Genomic DNA, 26,491 nt, shown 5'->3' with positions numbered 1-26,491 from the left:
AAACAGGGCACGTTCGTTTACATAGGAACACCTGCTTAGCATGATAGCAGATGTCAGTCAGCAAGCAGAACACAAAAGGAAAAAAAATATCAACAACAGCAAACTCGAACCATTTTGATTTGGTGCAAGGAAATCTTTTCAGGACTGATGGCAACAGTGAACATTCCTTCTGAAACACAAGCAGAGGCTCTGAAATTCCCAAGTCTTGTTTGTGGTTAACATGTTGTCAGAGAGAAAGGCTGTTTTTGCCTCTTGTTGCTTTCTGGTATTGACTCTGAGTGTCTTTATTATTTGGGGGAATTACTAAAATTACCCTGCCTCAGTTTCCTGATCAGTAAGCAGACAATGGGTTGGGATATTCTAACTAAACACTTAGTTCCCTGAAAGTGATGATCATTAGAGGCAATGCAATGGTAAGAGCATGACTCTCCCCAGACATAGTTCAGATCCCACTACTGTCACTTAGTGGTTGCATGACATCAGTCAAGTTATTTAACTTTGCTAAGCCACAGTTTCCTGATTTGTCACATCTGCTGAGAAAATTAAATGAGATAATGTATACAAATGCCTGCCACATAATAATGATATAATAAATGGTAGCTGTACTATTATTATTAATATCACCACTGTCATTTTCATTATTATTTGGATCCTCACAGAACCTTTCCTACTCTACATATTATTTATTAAAAGTCTGGAATGACTACCAAGAAATCTCTTGCAGAGATCATGATAAAATGTGGTATTTTTGACGTGTAGAGTTCTACAATGTTATTACAACGATACTTACTACTAACACTACTGTTATTTTGTAGTTAGAGATCCTGCCATCATTTCTGGGATTTATATCTGAGCCATAAAAAAAGTTTTCTGGGCCGTACTCTGCCTAAAAAGAGCCTCAGTGAAAGTGAAGTGCTTTCTGCAACTTTGACACAATAAAATGAAGCTACGGAAAGGAAAAAATGACAAGTTCATCATCTTCCTATGTCCACTTCACCCTCACACTTCTCGCACTCGTTTTTTAAGGGCTTTTCAGACTACACTGGTATTTCCCATTCTCTTTCTTTTCCCAAAATGGTTAAAATTCAAAATGGAAAACAGCTATCACACATGGGCAATGACTAATTTTCCTAAGGAATTTTAGTATTCGGAATGTGTCTGCTTGTGCAGGCCTGTGCGATAAAGGCTCCCTGAGTATGCATTGACTTGATACCCAGTAATGGCTGCTAAGGAGCCGTTATGTAGTGCCGTGTCAATGATCCGTGCGCTGAGGACTCCCCGAGTACGCATTGACACGATAGACCGGAACGGCTCAGAAGAAGCTGTTATGGTCTATCATGCCAATGATGTGCGGATATTGGCAGGGCCTCTGGCCCTTCTGTGGAAACTATGGAGTCTCTGAAGGAGTCGGGGTGGGCGCCATGTGGGCGCCATCAGTTGAGCCTAGCAGCAGTTCCATCTTCCCTTTGCCTTGGGTTTACTTCAGAAGAGTCAGCTCGGAAAAGCTGTCCAATTACTTCAGTGGTCCCAATGTCACACCACCAAAACGTGAGCAAAAGTGAAAGATATTCTTGCCACTTCGTCTTTCGTTTCTTCTCAAGAGAAAAAGAGAAACCTAATATATTGTTAATGAAAAAAGGGGGCACAAAAGTGAAGGTAACATTTTGTCATATTTTTGTAAGTTTCAGATTATAAACATATCTTTTCTGCTTTAGGAATTTCATCGTGTACATGTAGATGGTGCCGGGCAGACTTTTTGTTGTGGTGGTGGTGATTTTCAGAGATTGAAACATTTAATCCATGCAAAGAAAACTACCTTCTTTATATGTCCTCAGCAGTTAAATAGGTACTCAGAACTCAGCATATAGGAAATGGTTCAAAAAACCTTGGGAAGAGAAGTGCAAGTTCAAGAATAAAGTTTGGATTCACACATGCTTTACCAACTTAAGGCAGTAATTAATTCACTTATGGTATTTACATGCCCCTCTTCAGATACTTATGGAGAACATGGGAATTTTAAATTCACAATTCAGTGCAAGATTTAAAATGATCTTCATTAGAATTTGAAGCTATACTCTAAACTGCTTTATATACTACCAACAGGGAGCCTCATTATGTAGTACTATATTTGGACTACCTTCTTTACATTTTGTAGCTGTAGATTTTGAATGTATTTCTGGTATGCTTAAGCAGAATCAAACAAAGTGTTTTAATCAACTCTATTAACTAACCAATCCACACAGTTGCGTGGCAAACGTATAGTCAAGAGACCTTGTGCTTCTTCTTTTCTGATGTCTTCAAAGGATCAGGGGAGAAGAGAGATCTGAGATACCCAAGCACAGAATGGTGGCAAAGGATTGCAGAAATACCAAAGTGCTTCACTAAAAAAGATGATGGGAACAAAGAAACAGTCAGATTAAGCAGAAAATAGCTAAAATGATTGTGATTCTAAGTACAGAAGGTACTTCTGCATGCTCATTTCCTTGAGTAGAAAATAGCCCAATTTTCATAATGAAATTTGGAACAGGGGTAAGATATCTACCCATGGTATGTATTAAATGTTGATTGACTTGTTGACGGGCAGAAGGAGCTCACTAAATGCCAACCCAAAGTGAATGCTCAAGTGACAAAGAGGAGTGGAGGAAGGGGACAGAACATTAAACACCTACTATGTGCTTGGCGCTTTACCTATTACCAGTATTTCTTCACAACTGCCCTGTAACATGAGTATTATTATGAGAAGCAGAGATGCAGTTAGGCTGAATGACTTGCTACAGGTCTTATGGCTGGTATGAAAGTAGAAACCAAATTTGAGCCCAGATGTCCAAAGCCTACACTCTTTTGAGCACCCACACTGCCTCTCTGCCTCCCTGACTCCCAAGTCTCAAAGGTGTCATTGGGAAAGGCAGAAAGCCAGTTGATTTAAATACAAAAAAAAAAAAAAAAGCAACAACAACAACAAAAAAACAAACCCACCCAAGTATTCAAAATAACATAGCTGTCACAAAGTGAATTTCAAGACATTATTAAGATAGTGTAGGGAATCTGACATAAAGTTACCCAAAGCTTTTTTCTAGATATGATAATGCATACTAAATCTTTACTATACCTGCTGTATTTATTATACCTTTGCTTTAACAAAACAATTTTTGTGTGTTATGGCCTGAGCTGAGATGGGCAAGACTGCCCTCAAGTCATTTACACATTTGTGGGGAGACAAATAGGAATCAGATATTTTAAGTGCTGTGACAAAAGTCATCTCAGAATATATTCTTTCAGGAATTTTTTTGGGGGGATGCTGTTTCTATAAGAAAAAGTACCATGTATATTTCCTGGAAAGGTAGAGGTAGAATAGCATGCCAATCACTATGACTATTTCTTTTTTCTTCTTTTTTAAAGTACTCTCCAAAGAGTAAAAAAGAAAAGGAATGAATATCTCAGGCTATGGTTATTGTTTCCTCTTTTCAAGAATGTTTCAGCAGGGCCCAGAAACTGAAGTACCTCTATCGTAGGGTTCCTGGCATCCTGATTAGTCACACCTTGAAACAGTCATAATCAGAATTTAGTGAGTGTTTTCTATGCTTCAGACACTGTCTTTAGATTTTGTGTAATACTCCCAAAGATTCTATGAAACAAATACTGCTCCCCATTTTTAAGCATTAAGAACCGAAGCTCAGCGTGGTTAAGAAACATACCCAGTGGCACATGGCATGGAGAGTAAATGGCAGAATCAGAATGTGGACACAAATTTGTTTGGGTCTGAATCCTGTGTTCTTTTCATTGTATCAAGTGTCTGGCCTCCTTGGGGAGGGAGGAGAACTGGGCTCCATTTGTTACAAGTGAATAGATCTAGAGATGTTATTGGAGCAGGAGTCTCGGTGGTGGAGATGCGAACATGAAACAGTGAAGCAGCTCGCCTTGCAGCCTCCAACAGATAGCACATGGCAGGGTGTGTGGACCAATTCATAGGTTCTAACTTTCATCCTTAGTTGTGTAACCTCTTTGTGATATTAAAATAATATCTTAAATTCTCATCCCATTCACCTCTCTTATGGCTGTTGTCCAAATCCTATTATTTAGGAACTTAATAATTTTAAATAGCTTGGTCTTTTTAAATTGTCAGAAAGTCTAATAAAACAGGAATATTTCACACATGCACAGACCCAGTTCTGTGGGACACCCAAAGGCTAGCTCTTAAACTGTGTCCTATCATCAGTGAAGAAGTAAAATCTAGACTGTTGAAAAGCACAATGCAAATATGAATTCCAACGAATCCTTGACTGTGCGACCTATGTGAAAATCACTATTCTGCTTATTATCTATATCTATTAATAGACTTCCATTGTAATGATAAGGCAGACGTTTCAATCCAATTGTTAGGTTGATAACTGACAAAATGTGAAATTATTGTTCTTTTTGGACAATGTAAATTCATTTCTGGAAAGGTACAAATCTCTAAGTTCATTTCCTTAAATTCTAGGGCCTTTAAGAAAGGTAGACAATGTAGGAATATGCAGCTGTAATTTTTTTTAAAGGCTACTGTTCCTTTAATGCCCAGCTGGTTCTGAGATGTAATAAAATTGACATATTGATTCCTTTGAATTTACAAATGCCTGTTTCATAAACTCCATCTCCAAAGCCTAGGCATCTTTAGAGCACTGTCATTTTTTTTCTCCAAATGGATCAATTATGTGCCCACGTAATCCTGTTACCTGTGAAATCCATGCATACTTCTCCCATTTGCTGCAGTTCCCAGGCGGACAAACTTGCATTATGTACGCATAAACAAACAACGCATTTTCCTGATATTAGAGATTGTTTTCAAAGTGAAAGGCAATCTCTGGGGTCCTTTACTCAGAAAAAGAAAAGAAAGAAAAAGCAAAAAGAAAGGAAAACCTGCCTATCTCTTCAAGAAGTAACCTTGGTGTATACACACACACATATACTATCTCTTGTCTACATATGTATTTATATTGACCACTCTGAACCTTTCATTTAAATCACACAGTTTTGCTATGTTCAGTCCTTGAACTGCTCAAGCAAGGAAATTCTTCATTTTAGTTAAACTAGTCTGTGCAGGTTTATCACGTTTTTTATTGCTATTTTTTCTCCTTTGTTGATAATTAGTTATTTAAGGGCAAATCATTCCCAAGACACCTTGAAACAATTGAGAAATGAAAACCCAAAGTGAACTAGGTTATAAAGTTTGCAGCTGTCTTATGGAAAGAAAAGTCTTCAGTATTTTTCACTGCAGCACTTGACACTCTGGCTCTGAGTTTTCCTTAAACACACACAGAGTCCTTTATTGAAACAATTGTAGAAAACAAAAAGATCCTGCTTCTACTACATTAGGAGGGAAACGCCTCAGTGAACCAGGAGGCCTTTCCTATGTCTTAAATCAGCAACAGCAAATTGTCTTCTCATATAAGCATGTTTACATGTTCACATGTAGACATACCTACCAGGACAAAATGCAGAAAGAAAGCTTATGTGCGAATATATATGCCTGGACTGTGGCTATAGAATCCCCTGAAAATAACCCACAAGCAAACATGCTTTTGTCTATGTGTGAACTCTCTGTGTGAGCAAAGTACTGTGCATGTTCTGCACAGAGATATGAATTCTTGCTTCATTCTTTCAGCCTGTGCTGTATCTGATTTTCCTCACTTCACTGGGCACCCAGCAGTCCAGTTACACTGCACTTGCACTCTACAATTTGTCTCTAAGAGATTCCCCAAATCACAAAATGTCTTGTCTGCTGTCCAACGTGCTCCCCATATGCAGAAAAGCTGGTCTGAAAAATTGGGTTGTGCTTAGAGCCCTGTAGCCTGGCCCACCTCTGCCATTGTGCAGGAGTGGTTTTAAAGATAAATAGCTGCATGTTAACCAGATTTGACATGCTGTACAAAGGCAGGCACCTTTGGTCCCATGACACAGCCAAACAGAAAACACAACAAGCAAGGCTGGCAAAGATGTCCGACCTGAATAAAAGCACAACAATTTGTCACATAGTTGTTACAAAACGTTAGCAGCTTTAGGGCTTGCCATGGGATAGCAGAGATAAGTCAGTGTGGAGAATTTAGAAGTTTGAGAATTAGTGAGTCTTAGGCAATGGAAGAGTTAAATCAGAAAAGGGGGAAAACAGTTATCGCAAAAGGATTATTTTCATCTGCTTCCTCACAAGGCCGAAGAAGGCCTTAATGTCATGAACTAAATCAGCAAGACCAGTGTTCCAGGGTTTACCAAACTCCACTGTTTTGAAGGGTTGTATGTTAACCATCTCTTTCCAAACTCCCAAAGATGTAGCACATTCTAGGATTAGTTTCTTGAGGATCAACAACCATTTTTTATTTTCTTTTTCAAACTGACATAGTGATGAAAGAAAAAAATAAATTTTAAGGATGAAACATTCTTACACCCCACTTAGTCTCACTATTCACTCAGGGAAACAGAATCAAACTGCCTCACTCCTTTTCAAATGCTGGGTTTTCTTTTCCAAATGTCCTTCTAGTCAATGATCATTATTGCCTGTGTTGCTTGTAATTCTAGAAATTCCATGATTACAGTAATATTTAACTGTAGACTTTCTTCCTGACTCCAGGCTCATGCCCTTTCTAAATCTTAATTTCCTCATCAGTAAAAATAGTATTAAAACAATAGTACCCATTTCACAGCATTATTGTCAGGGTGACATCCGATGACATAGGCAAAATTCTTAGCACAGGTCCTAGCACGTTGATAAGTACTCAACAAACGTTAGATGATAATATCTTTCGTACAGTTGCCAGAGACATGCCACTGAAACGCAAATACGATCATGTCACTCTTCTTTAAAACATGGTTCGCAAGCTCACCATCACCTATTTACTGGATACAAGCCAAAAATACGGGATAGGAGATTCTTCTGCTCCCTGACCACCTTTGCAGACTCAAATCAAGCTCATCCTCTTTGCTCATGCCCTGTGTTTCAGACATCTCAGTTGGCTGACAATGCCTGCGCTGTTCACCCTTTCTCCTGGCTTGTACATGCCATCCTCTCAGCCTGGTGTGCTGTGCCCTCACTCGCTGGTGAAATCCATGTCGTATGACAACAGTCACGTCAAAAGTCACTTCTGCCATGAAGTCTCCCCTCACCACCTGCTCCCAGATCTAGTTGTGCCATCCTCTGCACTCTCTCTGTATTGGGTACAAAGTTCTTTGTGGCACTTACCACATTTTCATCAGATCTGAAACGCACCCCCATTTCCCACTAGACAGCAAGCTCCTCAGGGGCCCAGGCTCTAGCATCCATTTTTTGATCCATAGCCTCAGCTAGAGCCTGCACATAGTAGGTATGCAATTAATACAAAATGAACAAATACTGTAATTTTCTGCTGACATACCACAGGAAGACCTAGAAAGGACCTGATGACATACTTTTCAATTATTGTGCGATGAGAAAAATTTTCTTTTTTTGCAATGCAAAGCTCTGATCACCCTCAGGAATAAAGGTGAAAGAAGCCCTGAGTAGAAAAAGAATATGTACATTTTTCTTTCATGAATCTGACATCAGCTTCAAAGAGGTGATGCTTATAATAATAGCAGAATGAATTGAGTTAAGCTCACATGGCAAACTTTGAAACAAAAAAGGACTTTAAAAATGCCAATCTTGTGCTGGGCTAGGCATGTAGTCCAGGCCTTTTCTGACAATCCTGATGACTCTGTAAGAGTACAGAGACGATACGTGGTGGAGGGAGCTTGTATAAAAAGACACTGTCAACATACATATATGCCATTCTCAACATATATATTATGTATATAAAATAGTATATAATATAATATATAATAAAAATATAGTGTAAATATATTATATATTTATATACAATATTTTATCTATATATTATATATAATATTTTATATATATATATATATATATAAAAACCATTGGTGGCATCTCCCAAGTAACTCCACATTGCCCTGCTAAGCTCATAGGGCACTATGAACCAAATGTAAAGAGGTAAGATTTCTACTGCAAATATTTCAAGGGGTAGGAAGGTCCTGGCGCTCTATTGACATCTGTGATTCTCTAACCTTTGTGACCCCTTGTAAACTCAGAACCAGTGCAGCCTGGAGAACGTCATAATACCTCCTCCATCCCACCACTCTGCTGAAATTTGAGCCAAGCCCCATGTGGTTGCGGATCTTATGTTCACAGGTCCTGAAGGAAATCCAGGAAGGCATTCTTTGATGAAGTCTGCACCCACCCTCGCTGAAGGTATATGAAATCGTCATCAGCACAGTTAGTGGGAGGCAAGAGCTGGTGAAAGGAGAGGGATCATGGAGGTGACTGGTGACCTTTCAGTTTCCCCCATTTAGAGGTCTCATTTTATTTCTACTTGTAATATTAAATGGGAAACATATTTAAATATGAAAGAAATGACGGCATGCCACTTGGAACAACCAGCTGAGCTGTCACCTCTAAGTTGCACTTTTCATTTGTGTCCTAAAAACGATCAGGAAGGGTCATAAGGGAAGGCCCGAAACTAGGCCTGAAATCAGAGTATAGAAAGATACTCCCAGAGATCCCTTCAGCCCAGGAATCTCAGGCTGCTGTGAGCTAGGATGGTGCCACTGCACTCTAGTCTGAACCACAGAGTGAGACCCTGTCTCTAAAAATGAATGAATGAATGAATGAATGAATGAATGAATGAATGAAGAAGACACTCCCAGAGATACAGTATTCCTTATTTTTCACCTCTCTCCCCAAAATGTCAGTGTTACCCAAAAACATAACTTCAGAGTGAAATGAAATTATTGATTTCTGCCTGAAACAGTAAAAAACACGTAGAATATTTTACATGAGAGAATTTGATTATCAGATTGATCTGCCACAATGAAATAAGCATATTCTTAGGATGAGTTTTATATGGAGAGATCATTTTGCAGAATGCCAAACACAGAAGAGGATGCTCGAAAAGCCCCCCAAAGTCTCTTAACTCCAGTGGTATCAAGCCAGATACTCAAACCCCATATTCTCAATTCATTACTAAAATATCTTAAATTCATATTGTTCAGAGGGTCAGAATAAGTACATGAAAGTTATATTTCTTCCGTTAAAAGATTTTAAAAGCCCAGTGGTTTAATAGTAAAAATATAGTATAAATAGAAATAATTTTTAACTCTTACCTAATCTATAAAATCCACTCGTGCCAATAGAATGCTTGAAATATATTAAGTTGATAGTGTAATGTTTTGTAGCAAGTTGCATCTTTGTTGAAAGGAAAGATGACATTGAAAAACAGTTAATTTCTGGAAACATTTTTTTCTAGTGATAACTTTATTAACTGGTTTTAGATGTTTCTAGATGGAATAACAAAGTTGCAGTTCAAGATTCTGAGAAAAATATCGGCCTTATTATAAATTTTCTGTTTCTTCCTTAAACTTTAAAAATTTAATCTCAAGTATTTATTGGATTGGTTAATAGTCATTCTGTTTGTACTACCTATACCATGGAAAGATTTCCCTCCATGTCTCCATTTTATTGATGGGAGCATTTCACAGCCAAACAAATCTCCATTAGTCAGAAGTTCAGGTGTACAATTTTGACCCGTGTAACAATTTTGGGCTTGCAATTTGTGTTGTTACATTTCTTAATCTAGGTCTAAAATATGTGCAGCATTGCTTTTAGAAAGTAAAAAACTGATGGATTGTGCCATCTATGGCAGCATTTGTTCAGCATTTGGTACAAATGGGAGAAAAAAGATACAGAATGCATGGATTGATTTTCAAATTACCTCAATATTTTGAAAACATTTTCACCTGCATGCTGAGAATGCTAAGAATGGCAAGGAAGGCAATTGTGCATTTGCACAGCCTCCACTGCATTCATTTATAAATTACCTCATCACTGACTGAAATTAACACTGATTCTTACAGGCAATTTCTCAATTTCCAATGCTAATTACATTTTTTTTACTTTTAAATTCTGTACCACCTGTTTTGGGCAAGACATCTTAGGCAGCGCGACCGCATTTAATCACAATTTTAATTAACCGCCCTGTAGATGTGAAAAAGAAGCAATTATAATGTAGATGAATGATGATTTTTCTGCATTAAATTGTTTTGTTTCCCTGGTATGTTGATTGTAACACAGCACACAAATACAGTAACTGTACAATTTTTTTCTATTGTAATTTAGTAATTGTTTTTGGAAAACCAGTTTGGGAATGAGTGACTTCATCTGTTTACAAATTGATTGATACTGTTCACTCACTGATTGCTGCGGCGTATATTTTGGTATTGCACAGCCTAGCATAAAATATAATTAGAGATGCACAGGCTTTGCAGCACCATTTTGGAATCTGAAAATCAACTGTAACTGAAGTATGTTTTCCTTGAGCATACTAGTATCAGTTGGGGCTGATGAAATGATAATCAAAACAATGGGCTTTCCAATTCCACCACAGTAGAAACCCTTGGTTTCAATCTGATAGTCTAATATGGTAAGTTTATGAATTACTCTGTACTAGGCATGGGAGCTGGGGGCTGGCAAGTCTGAAGCTTGCACAACTCACTCAGATCTGTATCACAAGGAGCACACAAGTGAGGTAAAGAAACAATGATGAAAAATAAAGAGTTGCTGCTTTGGAAATGGAAGGATTGTTCCCGACACCCAGGCACAATGCACTGGTGTGCTGTAGCGCTAGGCCTATCTCATCTCTACACTATGATACAATAAGATCACATTCATGCTCCTGGCTTGCAGATACAGATCATTAAAGCTGTACCTCATTGCAGATAAATTCAAAGATCTTCTTTATACGAAGCAGAGCCTGTTCCTCACTCGGCTAGAAACTGGATGGGGGGGGCGGGTAGTGGGGGGAAAGAGCCATCAGTACTTGTTTATGAAATCTTATGCTAACTGATAGCTGGAAGATCTACACTTACTATTCTCACATGAATTAGAGCCCTTCAGGAATACCCTAGCCTAATGTCACACCCACTCCCAATCTCAGGAACTTTCTCCATTAACACACTGCATTGGTGTCGTAGGGCTTGTGTCTCCCTCCAATCATCCAATGAGTCGTTCTGAAATGTGCTCATTTGGATGAGTCCTGGGCTAGGCCATTTCTGCCAGCCTGGAAAAAAGGGGAAAAGGCCACGTAAGCAATTGTGGATGTTCAAAGGAAACTATTTACGAGACCTCTTCATCTCCTGCTTTGCTTCTTTTTACACTCTATTCCTTAGAAGATTCTAAAGTAGAACAGTTCATTAAAAGGTGAGAAGTCATGTTGGTCCTAGCCAATGATTTGTTACAAAACATAACTAGAATTATGGTTTCATTTAGAGCAATTTAAAGATAGAATGTTATGAGCCGATAGGACAAAGCAGTTAATATCAAGATGGGGGTTGGGGGTTGGGGCAGGAGGACTATTTGGATGGACTGCTGTTTGTCTCTTCCATAAACAGTTGCTAACAAAGTATTAATAGGAAACCCCAAACTGATGCCAAAATTCACTTCATATATTAAGTAAGAATCTGCCCCATTAATATATTAAAAGCTCTCTTCTTTTCCAGGTTGGAGATTACATGTCTAAATCTTGTTCACACCTATGGGATTGAACAAAATTTTCTCATGAAACTAAGAGAACAGGCCAGAGAGTCTTGCAATCTATGCTGTTAGCAAATGTCTTTCTCATGCCTGACGTTATACAAAACTAGCAATAAAGGCTTATTCTTTCCTAGCCACCCCTACCTGTATCACTCTTTCTGGCGGTGGGAATTATTTGGGATAAGTGAACATGGAGAAAAACTACCACTGAAAAGAAATGGGCAATTCATCTCAGTCACTGCTAAGAAAGCACACTTAGGGCAGGCAAAAATGTGGATGTGTTTTACCCTGGAGATTCCATTTCAGATTCTTAGTGCAGTCTCACCGGTTATTAGCAGCAGCAATACTTTTAGGCTGCTGAGTATTTTTCTCTCTCCTTTGCCACCTTCCTCACCTAACTCGTAACAGCTCTCAAGAAAGATGCTGTTTTATGAATGGAGGTAAAAATAACCTTGAATATCTCAAATTATAGCCTCTTTACATAATGAAAAGGGAGTATTCTGGCAGCAGATTTTTTTTTTTTCATAAAGTTGTTCCAGCAATAATGCTTGTTTGGAAGTTTCTAAAAGTGGTAACATCTGTGCTCCTGCTGGCAGATGCCATCCCACCAACCTTTCTACGGGTGGTTTGTCTTTGAGAGAAAATAAAGTACCTGATCCCAGGCCTTAGTCAGTCTTAGCTCCCTGTATCTTCTCACTCTGACCCACTGCGCGTTCCTTCAAGCAGAGAGCTGCCTCCCATGGCTACCTCCTCAATATAAACTTGCTAACTAATCTCTTAGCAAACACTCGAAGCAAACCTGAAGAGTGGAAAGAGAGGCGGAGGGGGAACAAAAACCCAGCACAGATAAAGCTCAAGACACATTCAACGGGACGCTGGAATCTAAATTTAGTACCAAACTTAAGATTTCTTTGGATGGGTGAGCTGTTGCCTCTGGAACAGGGATTTTCATAACAATTATTTTATTTTCAAGTCTCAATCTTAATTCTTCTGCTATCTCTTAAATAGGGCTCACTTTAACATAAACTCCCTGGATTTTTTTTTTTTTTCTGTCAGTGGTGATATGCCTACCCCTACTGGTATTTATAAATGCTTTCTTTTATTACTGATTATCTCTTTAATAATTTGTCACTTTAAAAAGTCTACTCTGACTGCACTATGTACACACAAGGTAACTCTTCCTTAGGAATTTATGTGACAATCCAGTGTTGGAAATAAATAATGACTTTCAACCAATGATCAAAGAAAAATAAATCTTTTATCCTAATAAGACTTTTAAAGACTGGAATCCCATTTTTAAATGGATAACAGCTAAGAGGCTACTGGCAATCTATTTATTTCCAAAGCTGTGTTTTAATGTTGGCTACACAGAAACTGGATGAGCAAATGGACCCTAGGGTCCTCCAAGTTAAAGCTTTTAAAATAAAGTTGGTATGTAGTATTTGAAAACATATTGTTCAGAATTTAAGTTTTAATATCTAGGAATAAACAGAGCATTAAATCAAGCAAAACTGTGACAAGGCCAATATGCACATGGATGATGCCAGCAATGCATCTTCAGCCCTTTGTTCACAGCTTAACAAAACTGTGCCGTCACACCACTTTAGTTCAACAGTGCCTGTCGAATGGGCATCAGCAGATCAGCCAATGCCTGTCATACACAGAGCTAGAAGACGATTTGAAAGCAAGGGCTTATTCGACCCCCAAGTCTAGTTGGAAAGTGAGGAGGATTTTAAATCATCTAGTAAAAACACCAGCCCCCTCCCACTCCAAAGTTAGAAGAGACAGGGAAGGATGACAATTTTTTTTTTTTTTAAGACATCAAGGAGAAAAAATGTTCTCTAAGCAAAGGAAACACTTTTCATATTTGTTTTCTTTGTAAAAGCAATTATAAAAGTTTTGCAATCATAGAATTTTTCTTAAAGTGGTCTTGTTGAGAGTAAAAGTTGAGTATCTTAGAAATTTTAAGGTTTTGCCATGTTTTTTGACCTTTTAAACAACTTAATACATGTTCTCATGTTACCAGGATAGTAGGGCATTATTTGACAGAGAACTTGCAAACCCATGTTATTCAAAGGAGTAGCTCTTCAAATATAATTTTTGTTACTTGTACTGGATTTTTGTTAGCCAAAATGCATTAGCTTTTGAATGGACAGTCCCCTGAGCTCTAGTCTCTGTGAACATTTAATCTGCTCAGAAGAGAACCCCCAAGAAAACAAACCTGGTAAAGAGAGGGATTGTTCACTTTCCTACAAGTTAACAATTAGAAAAAAAAAAAAAAACCAAACCACCTTAATATCCTCCTATAACACTGATCATGAGATTTGGCTTTCAAGCTTTAATAAGTGCTGGGGAGGTGCCTCAGAACTTTCCTTCCGTTTAATTAAGTGTGCCCACTCCTCTTTAGGCATCCAATCAGATTAAGTGAGAACACACCCCCAGAGCAAGGCTGGTGAGCCCTAGTGGTAAGAATTATCTGAAGGTGTTCTGAATCTCAACCTTTCAAGCTCCTTCAGGAAACGGTGCTGCTGAGATCAGTACAGGAGGAGCTGAGATTTCCCGCACACTAAAGTTGAAAAGCTCTCGCTCTCAACCTCCCCCCACCCCTCTGTCTTTCACTCTGCTGCTGTCAGTTTGCTGCCTGTACTTTGGCTGTCTCTTTTCCAGTCTCTACCCTGTGAGTTTCTGGCCTGCCAATTTCAACTTGAAGCTTGACTGGGCTGATTTGATGCAAATACCTCCAGGGAAAACCCTGAAACTGATGAACAGTTATGTCAAGTCGATTTTGCACCATCGGGAAAAGGTAACCTCTGCGAGAAAAAAAACAACAAGGTTAAAGAGACAAGGGCTTTTCACGTGTAATACCTCTGCTGCACATCTCGTTCACTGTTTACCATCCCTCAGAAATTGTAACTGTCAGAATTAGTCCTAATTGCAGATGCGAAAGCTGCCATTATAATAAAAACAGAGGCAGTGCAGGCATTAAATGTAGCAGCCTAATTTGTGAGACTACAGAAAAGGTAGAGTAAATGAATATTTCATTACTTTAATTACCAGGGACTACTCTTTTCTTGCTGTCTTATGATAAGTGTTGCTGTAACTAGCAACAGCAAACATCCACTAAAACATAAAGTGCAATAATCGTCCTGCTGTCAGGATCACCACTTTAAAATACGAGCAGGGAAAAAATATAATGGTTTATCTATTTCTTAGAGATTGCAGAAGTAGAAGATGGAAATTCATTTAATGTAGGGGGAAGAAAACGCACACACAAAGGCACCAGTAAACAGGTTTTAGCCAGAGAATAATGGCTTCGAGAGAGAAGAAAAAAAAAAACCCACAAAAATCCAGTTGACTATACATTTGAAATGTTAGCCCTAAAAGAATGCTAGAAAGTGAAAAGTAGGAGGTAATAGTGTTTGAATTTTTTAAGGCAAAATTTTGTCTGTGTTGCACAATGTAATAGCTTGAACATTAGAAAATAAAACTCAAGCGACTGGGGGAAAGACAAGGAAAGCAAGTGGTTTTCAAGTGATTAAGTAAAGGTGGAAAAAGTTCAAGTTGGCAAAAGTTTAGAAGCTCAGTCCAGTTCCATTTAAAAAGACTAGATAAAGCCTGCCAGAAAAAGGACTTTGCCTGCAGTTTCAGAGTACTGATTCATAAGATTTGGGGAGTATCAACAATTACTCACCACTGACACCTTAAAAAAACCCTGGGCACCTCTACATAAATGTGAATTTCAGGTAAAGGGGCAAAGTGGGATGGGAGGTGGCTGGATTGTGGGAGGTGGGAGGTGGGCTGGGAGTGGGGGGTGTGGTTGAGGAGGTTGCTGAGACTGGTTGAAGCCAGCCTGTCTCTGCATTTATCACTCTGTCCCACAGGAGGTGTTTGTTCAACATAGCAGTTTGACAGCACAAAAACACTGTGGCCAGAAGCCCTATCAAAGAACCTACTGACACGTATCATTTGTGGTCTTGGTTTCACAGGGCAAGACTACCTCACACTTATCTGCACAAGTATAAAACTCCACACATTTCTAAGTGTTCAGTATAGTTTTAAATCTCCCGCACCCTTTTTTCTTCTATATGTTGTAAACACTACTTTAAAATACCATCTTTATTCAGGACTCCAGAATACTGTTTTAAAAACCAAAATAATTTGCAATCAGTTTAGGATAATCTGTGTTAAGATTGGTTATACTGAAGGAAAATGCGAGAAAACAGTACAAAAGCACAAAGCTAGTAATTTATCCTAAATAATACACTTAAAGCTTAGATTAATAGGTGTAAATTTCGTAAGAGTCATGTGGCATAGGGAACACATTTCCCCCCTACAATAAATCCTACTAGACAAGAATCTACATTAATTCGTCGCCTCTACTATTTTTGTTTAAGTGTATTTCATTCACAAGCTAGATGACTGTAGTGAAAGTTAAAGAGGAAAATTCTCAGAGTTTGGATCCTAGGGTGCATTTGTGTTTGTGTGCATGTGGGAATGTGTGCACACGGGCTGTATTTAGTTTTCAAATTCCCATCAGCAGAGCAAAGGTGATGGGAAATCTTCAGAGGACAACCGTTTTGCTCAGAGATATTTCCCTCTTAATGGGTCTATTTATTATGAAAACACAGCTTACTGAGTTCCTTATATATAAACCTCACCTCTTAAAACTGAGAATTCTCATGATGTGAAACACTTCCATTGATATTCATGGTGTCTAAAATAGAAACATAGGTACTTCCAAGAATAGGCAATTGCAATTTCCTTGATTACAGTTACTTGGATATACAAGACAATAAATACTTTCTTAAACTAAGAAACAGTGAAACATATATATTACCTTTATAGATCACTTGGACACTGAATTCCTTGAAATTTACTCATCCATTTGAGAGAAAGAAAAAAAGTCTCAGATTTTATATAGCACAATATTTTAATCTGTTCATCTATTACTGATTATTTCTTATTTGGGAGGAGGCAGTGACTATCACCTTGTCAGGAGTACCTTTCCTAGAGTTATAAAAAAATAAGAAACAGTATATAAAGAACAAAAATCACTATGTTATCATATGGGCAACATAACTATTAAAGAGGAATCCATTACAGATTTTTTTTTTTATGTAGAATACATTTTAGGAAATCATTAATGACAAATACCTGTTCCCAAAAGAATGTGGTCATCTATCTCTCTCACCTGAGATTATTTTTCAATGTTCCCACCTTACTTTATCCTGATAGATTTAAAAATATACTTTCATATATTTGTGATATATAAAGGTGGCCAACTGACCAATTACCAGTTCTGTGTTTATTGTTTGATTAAAAGAATATCTTCTTTTACACAGGATTTAAAATTTTAACTTCAAAAGATTCAACTGCACAATTAGACCTCTTCTAGTTTATAGTAAAGTGCTGTGTGGGTTTAAGACGAAATCACACACAGCAACCAAGAAAAATTCAGAACAACTTAAAAATGGATTAGATACAATAGAATATGACATTTAATCCCATAGATTATAGGAAAAGTTATTTGGAGTCTTAATTTTATAGCAGCATTCAAAAGAAAGAAAGAATGAAAGCTAACCTGAATATGCACACTAACAGTTCCGTATTGTCTTCTAGTTCTAACCACTACTTCAAATTTGAATCCCTGGGCCCATCTCAGTAATAAAACTAAATTTGTAAATAATCATGAATCATTATGATGATTACATTCCTCAATTGATAAAATGAAAGCAAAGTACAATCAGACCCTTCTTGAAACGTTTGCTCCCCTTACACTCTTAATGTGTCTGTGCTGCCTGCTCTTCCAAAGTCTGGTTTTCAGAAACCCATATTAATATCTAACCAAGGCTGTAGCACCCACTGTAAACGTACACGGCTTTATCAGTTCTCATAGTTTCTTGGGTCACAAATGCACAATATCTGATGACACAGTGATCATCTTCCTTCTCCTTTCTTTTTTCAGATCCTCTAACTTTCCTGTCAGAAGCCTGAAAAAATATGCGCAGTTACTGTTGCTGAGGGGAGACAAAGTTTAACTTCTGGGTTGGCAATCGGAGAATAATTCATGAGCAGATTTCTAGCAAATGATATGATTTGCTAAATTTTGGTCTTTGATTTATATTTATGTACTCCTGCTACTGCTAAGGTTTTGCCAACCTCAATTAGATCATGAATGAGATCATTTTAATTCAGCCCCCAAACTGTGACCTGACCATGGTCTGAAAGTGTTCAAAAAGTAATTTTAAGCCTCCCTTTGATTTGAAAAGGAATACTGCATGCTTGGTCGTTCATACAAATAACATAAAACTTAATTATTGGATGATTTGGCAGAGGACCTTCTTGCCAAACAACAGTCAATGCCAGCTACTGTGATGCTGGCGCTGCCCAGGCCCCCGAGCCCACAGCCTCCTTGTATACGGGCGTTTGTTCATTGTGTCTCAGGGCAAGATGCTTTCAAATAGGATTCACAGATCTGGGAGGCAGGGTGCAACTCGAAGGGCGTACCATATTTATAACTCCAGTTTAAAAATGCTGTCTCACCTAGAAGGGAAGTAGATCTGCGCTGTCAAATCACCAGGAGGCTGTGACAAAGGGAGCTTGCAGCCTGACACACGGTGTAACAACATAGCAAACACCTTTAATTCCGTCATGTCTCATACCCTTTACTTTCTCACACATTTGTGGCTGCTCGAATGTTGACACCTACACTCTTTTTCAAAACTAAATAAGGCAATCTTATTTAAGCCCAAATGCAACACCTGTAAAGTTATTCTTGTGCCCAGCAAAAAATAACCATTAACTCCTTCCTCATAAATGCTTCTCTGCTTGCTTTGGAAAGTCTCAAGTTGGTAACGGCCAGCCTGAGGCCCTGACTCTGAGGTTCACATGACCTTCCAGGTTTGGACAGATAGGCAGTACTTCCCCCTTGAAAAGATGCGAAGGCTGAGATCATATCACTGTCCGAACTGGCCTCTCATAGCTTTTCAAGTTGAAGCCCCTTTCTTCATCACAAACTTCTGGTGTCTTTTATAGGAAGGAGAGAGGCCCCAGCTGCTTCATTCCCTCTAGCTACCGTAGTCTAATATTTTAAAAGCTAGAAATGAAAATAGCTTTTCTAAAGATATTTCCTGGAATTTTTAATGTGCTGCCTTGATTCCTTTTTTCTATCTTTTTTTTTTCCCTTGCCAATTATAAACCACCATTTGGAGGGCTTATGAGCAATGTAAGTCCACCTCATCTAATTAAACCACATTGTTTTAAAAGCTTGAACAGTTTTCATGCCTATAAGACTTGTCTGAATAATAAACTGCTAGAGCCAGAATTCTGAGTGTCTTTGGAGAGCCAGGATTTTATCTGCTGAGCGCAAGGGGTCAGGCACTCAAAGAGTTAAAGAGTGTTCCCGCATTGCTGGGTAGGTTAATATCACAGCTGCCTGGTAAAGCATTATCCCAGTACCTCACTTAACAAAAGCCTCCTTTTGCAAACAGACTCCCACTTTCCCCCCAAGTGTCCAAAGGTGTTTACTGAAGTAAATCTGCCTAAATCCTTCATTGCTTGGGTCATGGGGGTGGATAGGAGGGGTGGAAGGTGTAGGGATAATCTCTTTTTGTAAATTCTGTAAATCTTCTGGGAAAAAGAAAAAAAAAATCAGGAATCTGTGTCACATGTTCGCATACAACTTCTAATATATCCGTTAGTTTTGCTCTTATAAGTGAAATCTTCCACAAGAGCTACTGGAAAAGCCCCCGTTTCAAATCATTCACTCTGCTGTTGGAAGAGATTGCACTTCCAAAGTTGTGTGTGTGTGTGTGTGTGTGTGTGTGTGTGAGTGCACTGTATCCTTAATCTAATTGTTGGGAGAAAACTACTGGTATCTCAAAAGTGGTTTCAGAAAGGGGAAGAAAAAGACAAGACAGTGTAGGAGCAAGATAATGTCGCTGAAAAGTTGTCACGAGAGGTTTCTGCTCTTGCTGTGGTCTCATTCCAATACCATTAACTGCATGTTACTTTTGCATGTTGAAAATGGTGGCAAATAACACAGTAAAACCTGACAGGTCTGCCTGCGAGGGTTTAAACAGTTCCCAGGAAGGAGGCCTTTAGGCACAAACTTTCTCTCACAAGAGAACGTGAATACCACCAACCCCTCCCTACAAATCCTGAAGCATCCAGTTTGAGATACAAAAAGGCTGTCATCTCACAAATGTTAAACATACTAAAAAAATCTGAAAAAAAAGTATGGAGAAGGTGTGAAAAACGTGGCACTTTACAGCCCTCAAAGCTTTTTAAAATAGCACAACTTTTCCCCCTAAAATTCTTTTCAGAGAATTTTTTTTTTTCCTTTTTGGCTCATTTGAGAGTTTCTTCTTGGCTTTTTTCCCCTTTCATTTGAAAATATGAATTATCATAAAAAGTCAGGGGGAAAAATAGGAAAGTCTTTTCCAGTTTTCCTGAGGATTTATCAGTGTGTTCAGGCTGGGTGTGAGGACCCGTCACTGAAACCAGACCAGGGGCCCAGTCTCCAGCTCGCCCGTCCCTCCCACCCCCAGGGCCCTCACCTCTCTGGTCCGCTGGTAAACAGTCAGACTTATTAAAGCCAAATCGTAGGCAGCACTTAAGGGCGGGAAGTCCACACACCTGACCCCAAATCTAACAGGCTTCTGGGGGAGAATTCGATCCCCTCCTGACACTTTTTACCTCAAGTGTTGAGCGGGTGGCCATGAATAGTACAGACATGCCATCTTGTAACACTATATGCCTGTCAGGAGGGACAGGGCCTGGTGGAGCATCAGCTATATAAGGCTGGTAACTAGGGGAAGCCCAACAAACAGCCACAAACACCTAAGTTATTTTACTCAGCTACTACCCTGTGCCTGTCTCTCTCTCTCCCTCTCTCTCTCTCTCTCTCTGTCTCTCTCTCTCTCTTTCTTTTCATCTTGGCTTTCTGTGGCAGAATGCAAATGGAGCCTGCCGGCGGTGAAAGGGCTGAATTGTGATTAAGAAGAAGAAGAGCTCCTTTCTTTGTTCTCCCCTCAGGGGATGTTTACTGGGAGAGACACAGCGGATCAGATATGAAAGGCATTCAGGTCAGCATTGATGTGAGCGAAAGTGAAATCATACCTAAGGCATTCAAAAGACCGCCGTGTCAGGGGTTCAGCTAACGGTGCAGCTACTGTGTGTGTGTGTCTTCCCGGAGAGGCAAAAATCTTTTCACAGACTGGCAATTTTTTTTCCCCTCTCTAATTTACTACAAAATTATAAAAGTTTTTCCCCCGTTTGCCTCCCACCAGATGACACAAGAGTTGATATTTTCTCTCTTCATGGACCGCACGCGAAATCAGACCAACTTCTAATAACTGTGTTTTCTAAATGAACCAGCAAGGCACCATCTGAACCGTGGTTTTCTTTTAAACAGGTGTATTCATGTGGGCTACGTATATGCATAATATGTAGGGGGGAATGGAAAGAAGAGAAAAGCCAAAAGATACATGCATGGATGGCTTTTCTTCTTACCTCCCTCAGAGGAAACACAAGACAAAACACACACATGCACATGCACAGCATAAAAACACTACAGAACACCTTAAAACGAAATCCTTTATTTACTTTGTAACTACTAGTTACACTTTTCCTGAGAGCTTTCGCTCTGACACAACTGTCACCCAAGATAAAAGTATTTGGCACATAGCTATTAAGGCAAAGGCTTCCATGGAGCCTACTGATTATTATCGTTTTCCTTTTAAAAACTGCTTGATGAAGAAATACTTGGATCTTACTTTTTAAAAGTTTACCCTCCCCACAGCCCAAATAGTCATTCAATAGATTTTCCAAGTGGTAAGCTGATGCTGTTGGCATAAACAGAGCTATGTAAATACATACAAAATTCACAAATCACAGAAAACATACAAATAATGAGGAGGTGCCTGGATGTTTCAAGGCTTAAAAATGAAAAGGAAAATTACATTTCATCTTCTGATTGCTAAAGACAGAAAAGAAATAAAGAGGGGAAATAGGGCTATATTTATTGGTTTCAATTATCCTTTCCTCTGCTCTGAATTGTTTTTTTCAACCTTCACATCTTGGCTAAAAAGCATATTTGGGCTTATGTTAACATCTGCTTCTGTGGTGACATTTAATTCTGTATATTTTCAACTAGTGTTTCTGCATCACAGATTTTCCTCCTTTATCTCTTTGCTCTGAAAAGACAACCAAAGAGCAATCAAAAAGGTGTCTGACTTGGCCATTCAGACAATTGCCCCCTTGTGGGAATGCGGGAATGAATGGTACAGTGGACACCCCAGCACCATTGACGTTATAAACATGTAAATGAAACACATTAGGGCAGACAATCAATTGTCTGTGAGCATTGCAAACCTGCACTCCCTCTCTCTGTGACAGGCACAAAATAGTGTCTACCTTGGGAAGCCACGGTGCTGAGAGGAAAAGGACAAAGAATTTCCTTTCACACAGAAGAAAATGCACCTTAAAAGCCTTGGAAGAATGCAGATGACAAAAACTGTTGCAAGGAAAAGAATCTCCCACATCTTAGAATAAACGCGGCACTGCTAGAGAGGTTAGCAACGCCCTCCTTTCCTACCTTCAGGGTAGATACACATTTTTCCCAGGAAATATTCTCAATATGGCATCAAGGTCTTTAATAACCTCTTGGAATTTTCTTTAAGCAAATTAAGAAAGAAGGGAAACACTGAAACCTATGACATGGCAGTTGAGCAGGGAACTTTAATCATGGTTTTACTCTATTTGAGAACAAATGGTTGAAGATGTGAATTTATTTCTATTTGGCAACAGAGAAACAATGTAAAGTTTAAAATTCTCAGCCCACCCTTACTCCTGGTGGACTGTCACTCTATGGACACCACCAGCCTACTGGCTCTGCTACGAAGGAAAGCATGTTTCTACCCCAATTGGCTTAGTTTTTCCAGACCAAAATAAAACAAATAGATCAGCCTAGATACATAGCCCCCAGCCTTGTGTGTGTGCAGCATGACAAAACTTGCAGAAGATCTCCACAGAGAAAAAAGGATGGAGATGGATATCCTTGGAGCACCCTCAGAACTGGTACCTGCCACACAAGCTGCTTTGAGAGTCAGCAATACAGGCTCCCTATAAGCTCGTCAACTTTACGAAGAAAGCTACTTGCCAAAGATTTCCACACTTTGCAAAGATAACCAAGTCTGGACTGACTGTGATCCGAAGGAAACTTTCCTAAGTGTGTGTGACTCTCGTTGTCCATCCCAACTTCACCTCTCAAGAAGGAGAGCTAGGAGTCACCTCCTGGAGAAGGGGTTGACTGCATTTTCTTTCCTTCTCATTTAAGCATCTCTGAAACGGAGGCAACTTCTCTGTCCCTCATTGCCTCTAACCATCACTACTAGCACCTCCACTCCTTTAAGGAAGTGGTAAAGAGTGAGGGCTTATTTTAAACAGGGATAATCATTTCTGCTCTTCTGATTGTTTCTCCTTTAGGATCCAAAGCCCTGAGAACATTCAACTTGATCCCTGTTCTTTGCCACTGAAATTCAGAGACCAAAAGCATTTGTAAAAAGCTCCCCTTCTCCTTCACACTGTCCCCAACCCTTTAGTGGAAACTCCGGAGAAAAATCAAATTTAACGTTTCTTTCCTTCTTCTATTTCCTTTTTCTCTCCTCCTAATTCAGTTTTCCTTTAAAAGACAACTTTATTCCTTTCTCTGAAACAAGCAGTTTCCGGATTTGATTTTTGCTACAACGCGCATGTATCTGTGAGATTTTTCAGAGACTGATGCTGGAAGGCGGGATGGGGAGGCAGACCCCTCTTCCCGGGCTCCGTGGGAGGCAGGAGGGAAGCAGGAGCATCCCAGGACCAGCTGCCCGAATCAGGGGCAAAAGCAACAAACTTTGCAAGTTACAAACGGGCCGCACCGGTGGCAAGCAGCAGCAGGGCATCTCCCGCTCCGAGTGCTCATTTCTGACTCCAAGGCTGTGTGGAGATAGTGGGGTATAATCAGGGGAAAGAAAAAGGGGGGCTGGGTTTTCCCCCTCCTCTCCAGCTTCAGTGAAAGTGTTACAAAGTGAGTCAGGCGACTGAGGATCATCTGACTGAACTTTCTTGAAACCGACACACATTCTTGTCTGCGGGCAACTCGCTTTTTGCCTCCTTCCCCCTCACCCCACTCCCTCTTTCCTCCTGCACATCTTATTTTCTGGGAAGAGATTTCATCCTTTCCATGTGGGGGAAAGGAGACTGACTGCCCGCTATGGGTTAACTTGGCCCTGGCACTGCCTCTGCCAGGCATCTTGCTAGCCTGAGAATCTGGAAGGTTGTATTTTAGATACTTGTTTCTCTCTTTGTACATTTATTTTTCTTCAACTGCCTCCCTCTCCTTTCCTTTTTATTAAATGTACACAGCATTGTCTTCTAACCCATGTTCTTGAGCAGCCTTTCAAACACACACACTGCTTTACACGTTTTATCTCCTTGTCGCCTTAGTCTATATATACACTGTTGACTTCATTAAAATTATATAAAGTGCCATTCTAGGTTCCTGGATGACCATCTTTTTTTTCCTTTCCAGCTTCTACTTCTATGATTATTATTGCCATTATTTCTGTCCAGGAATTTCTATATGATTTTGATAAGCATCATCATATTTAGTGTTATCAGCAAAGACACAAGCTCAAAAGTGACATCTTTTCCATGAATCCAGGAAAGAAGAAAAATCCACTCAGTTCAGATAAATCCTAGCAATTCCCAAAGGGAAAGGCATTGGATACATGTTTGATGAGAAAGAAAATGAAAAAGGGGTGGGGTGGTAGCACTCTTCTACCTGCTTCTCAAAACCAGAACATTGCTCAGTCAGATTAAACCCAGTGAAAAACACTGACAAGTAACCAATATACAGCATGTTTTCCCATAGCTTATTTGGAAAAAGAGACAGGTAACAGTCAAAGTTAGAGAAGCTGTGAGCAATAGACAGGCTTGATGTTAACTGTGCAGGATCTGGGCTAAATGCCTTAAAATGTGCAATTCAACTTTCCACTTCGGAATGTGGAGGCTTCTCCCAAGTTAGTGGCTGGGTGGAGGGGAAATACTTGCAGTGTCCATGACTGCGGACATCTCTGGCACTCCATTCCACCTGCGAAGCCCCCAACGGGCCTCCCTCTCTGCCAGGTCCCTCAGGGGTTCCCAGGAAGCCAGGATACCTCTATTTCCTTAGACCTGGGCTCTGGCCTGACCTCACTGCTAGGGCCAGGCTGGTCAACGGTGGCAAAATCCCGAAGGAGGAAGGCAAGAAGAAATGCACACTTTAAATAGTCTTCCCTGCAAAAGAACACTTCTGGGAGCCTTGTTTTAAATCTCATTCTCTTTTCTCTCAAAAAAATGACTGTTTAAGAGAAGGGGGAAAAAAGCCTCCTTGACACAAAGCTTTTGTTATCCAGTTGATCAGCAACGTGCTTTAGATACTTGTAAGAGGGGGAAAAAAGCCCCACAACAGACATTGATTTTAGAAAATCAATAACCAACATTTAATAAAAGGAACAGAGGAAACACAAGAGAGGAGAGGGGGACATTAGGTGTAATTTTAGTGTCTACTAAATTACTCAGAGATGGGGAAGGGGAGGTCTCCTGTGTAAGGACCACCTTAAATAATGCCAGACACCAGAGTGAAAAAAAAAAATTAAATTAAGAGAGAGAGAGAGGGAGAAAGAGAGAGGGAGAGACTTAAAAAGCAGCAGCCTGAACTGAATCTTGGGGAAGCAGCTCGGAATATATTATTGTACTTGTTTTTCTGTAATACTAAGCCAAGCAAATAGATCAAAGACAGCACAAAGGGGAAAGGCAGGATAACGTAACGAACAGTTTCTGACTAAAATTCCTCTATCACTCCCCCATATGGTTCGACACCTCCACCACAACAAGCAAAAGACACACACACGCGTACACACACAAAACCTAGACACACACACACACAGAGACACACACACACACACACACAGAGAGAGAGAGAGAGAGAGAGAGAGAGAGAGAGAGAAGCATCATTTGTCTCTAATCAAAATTCTCTCGTCTTTGTGTTTTGCTCCTTCCAGCACCTCACACTGCGCCCCCAGCCGCCCCCTCCCCGCGCCGCGCAGCTCTGGGGCAGGCCGGGGACGCGCACAATTGTCTTCTCTAGAGGAAAGTTGCTCCAAGTGGGCCCGGGCGGTCCCCGAGAGGCGCGGGCTGGGGCTGCGGAGGCCGGGAGGCCGGGTGGGCGCTGCGTCCCCGCGCCTGCCTCGGGAGCGTCTACGCGGCCCGGCACCGGGTGATCAGGCGAGAGCAAGGGGAGCGAGAAGTTTCCTTTCCGAGTCTAGGCTGGCGCTCGTTCGCTTGTTTGTTTTCGGGGGTTGGTTTCTTTCTTTTTAAACTCAGTTATCCTCCGTCAGCTCCCCCACCCCCACCCCCGGCACCCTCGCTGGTCCCCAGCCCTCTCCCCTCCCCCAGGCGCCTTCCGCGGTCTTGCCAATCACTTTTCTCTTTTATTCCCACGATTTTGTTTGGGGTAATACCTAGGGGGTCTCTCTCTCACTCTCTTCCTCTCTCTCTGTTTCTCTCTCTCCCCCCTCGTCCCTTCTCTGGCTCTCTCCAAGATAGACCTACAAAACTGTCACCCCCCCCTTAATATCCCACCTCTGATCGCGTGTGCCCCTCGAACCCCCATCTCCTTCCTCCTTCCTGACTCAGCCTGTATAACGGGCTCCTCCAGACCATGTAGAAACTGCCGGGAAAAGTCTCACTGCGCCCTGTGACTCCTTGAGTCCCCGGTCTGGGGGCCAGAGCCTGCTGGAGAGGAGTCATCCGTCCCCGAGCCATCACCGACCCCACCGGACCCCGCGCGGGGCCGGCCGACTCCCTCCCACCCCG

General features: G+C 40.3%; 1 protein-coding gene across 1 annotated transcript in view; it reads right to left on the bottom strand.

Moving 5' to 3' along the window:
* ZEB2 (zinc finger E-box binding homeobox 2) overlaps positions 1-26,491 on the bottom strand; it is a 128,150-nt gene extending 101,659 nt beyond the window's left edge. Inside the window, exon 1 of the mRNA XM_011988702.1 lies at positions 26,258-26,491. Within this exon, the coding sequence (XP_011844092.1) occupies positions 26,258-26,288 (31 nt within the window). The 5' untranslated portion in view covers positions 26,289-26,491. The remainder of the gene's footprint in view (positions 1-26,257) is intronic.

The sequence above is a fragment of the Mandrillus leucophaeus genome, unplaced genomic scaffold, assembly GCF_000951045.1.
Source record: "Mandrillus leucophaeus isolate KB7577 unplaced genomic scaffold, Mleu.le_1.0 Scaffold336, whole genome shotgun sequence".
NCBI lineage: Eukaryota > Metazoa > Chordata > Mammalia > Primates > Cercopithecidae > Mandrillus > Mandrillus leucophaeus.
This window is presented reverse-complemented; position numbering and strand designations above follow the sequence as displayed.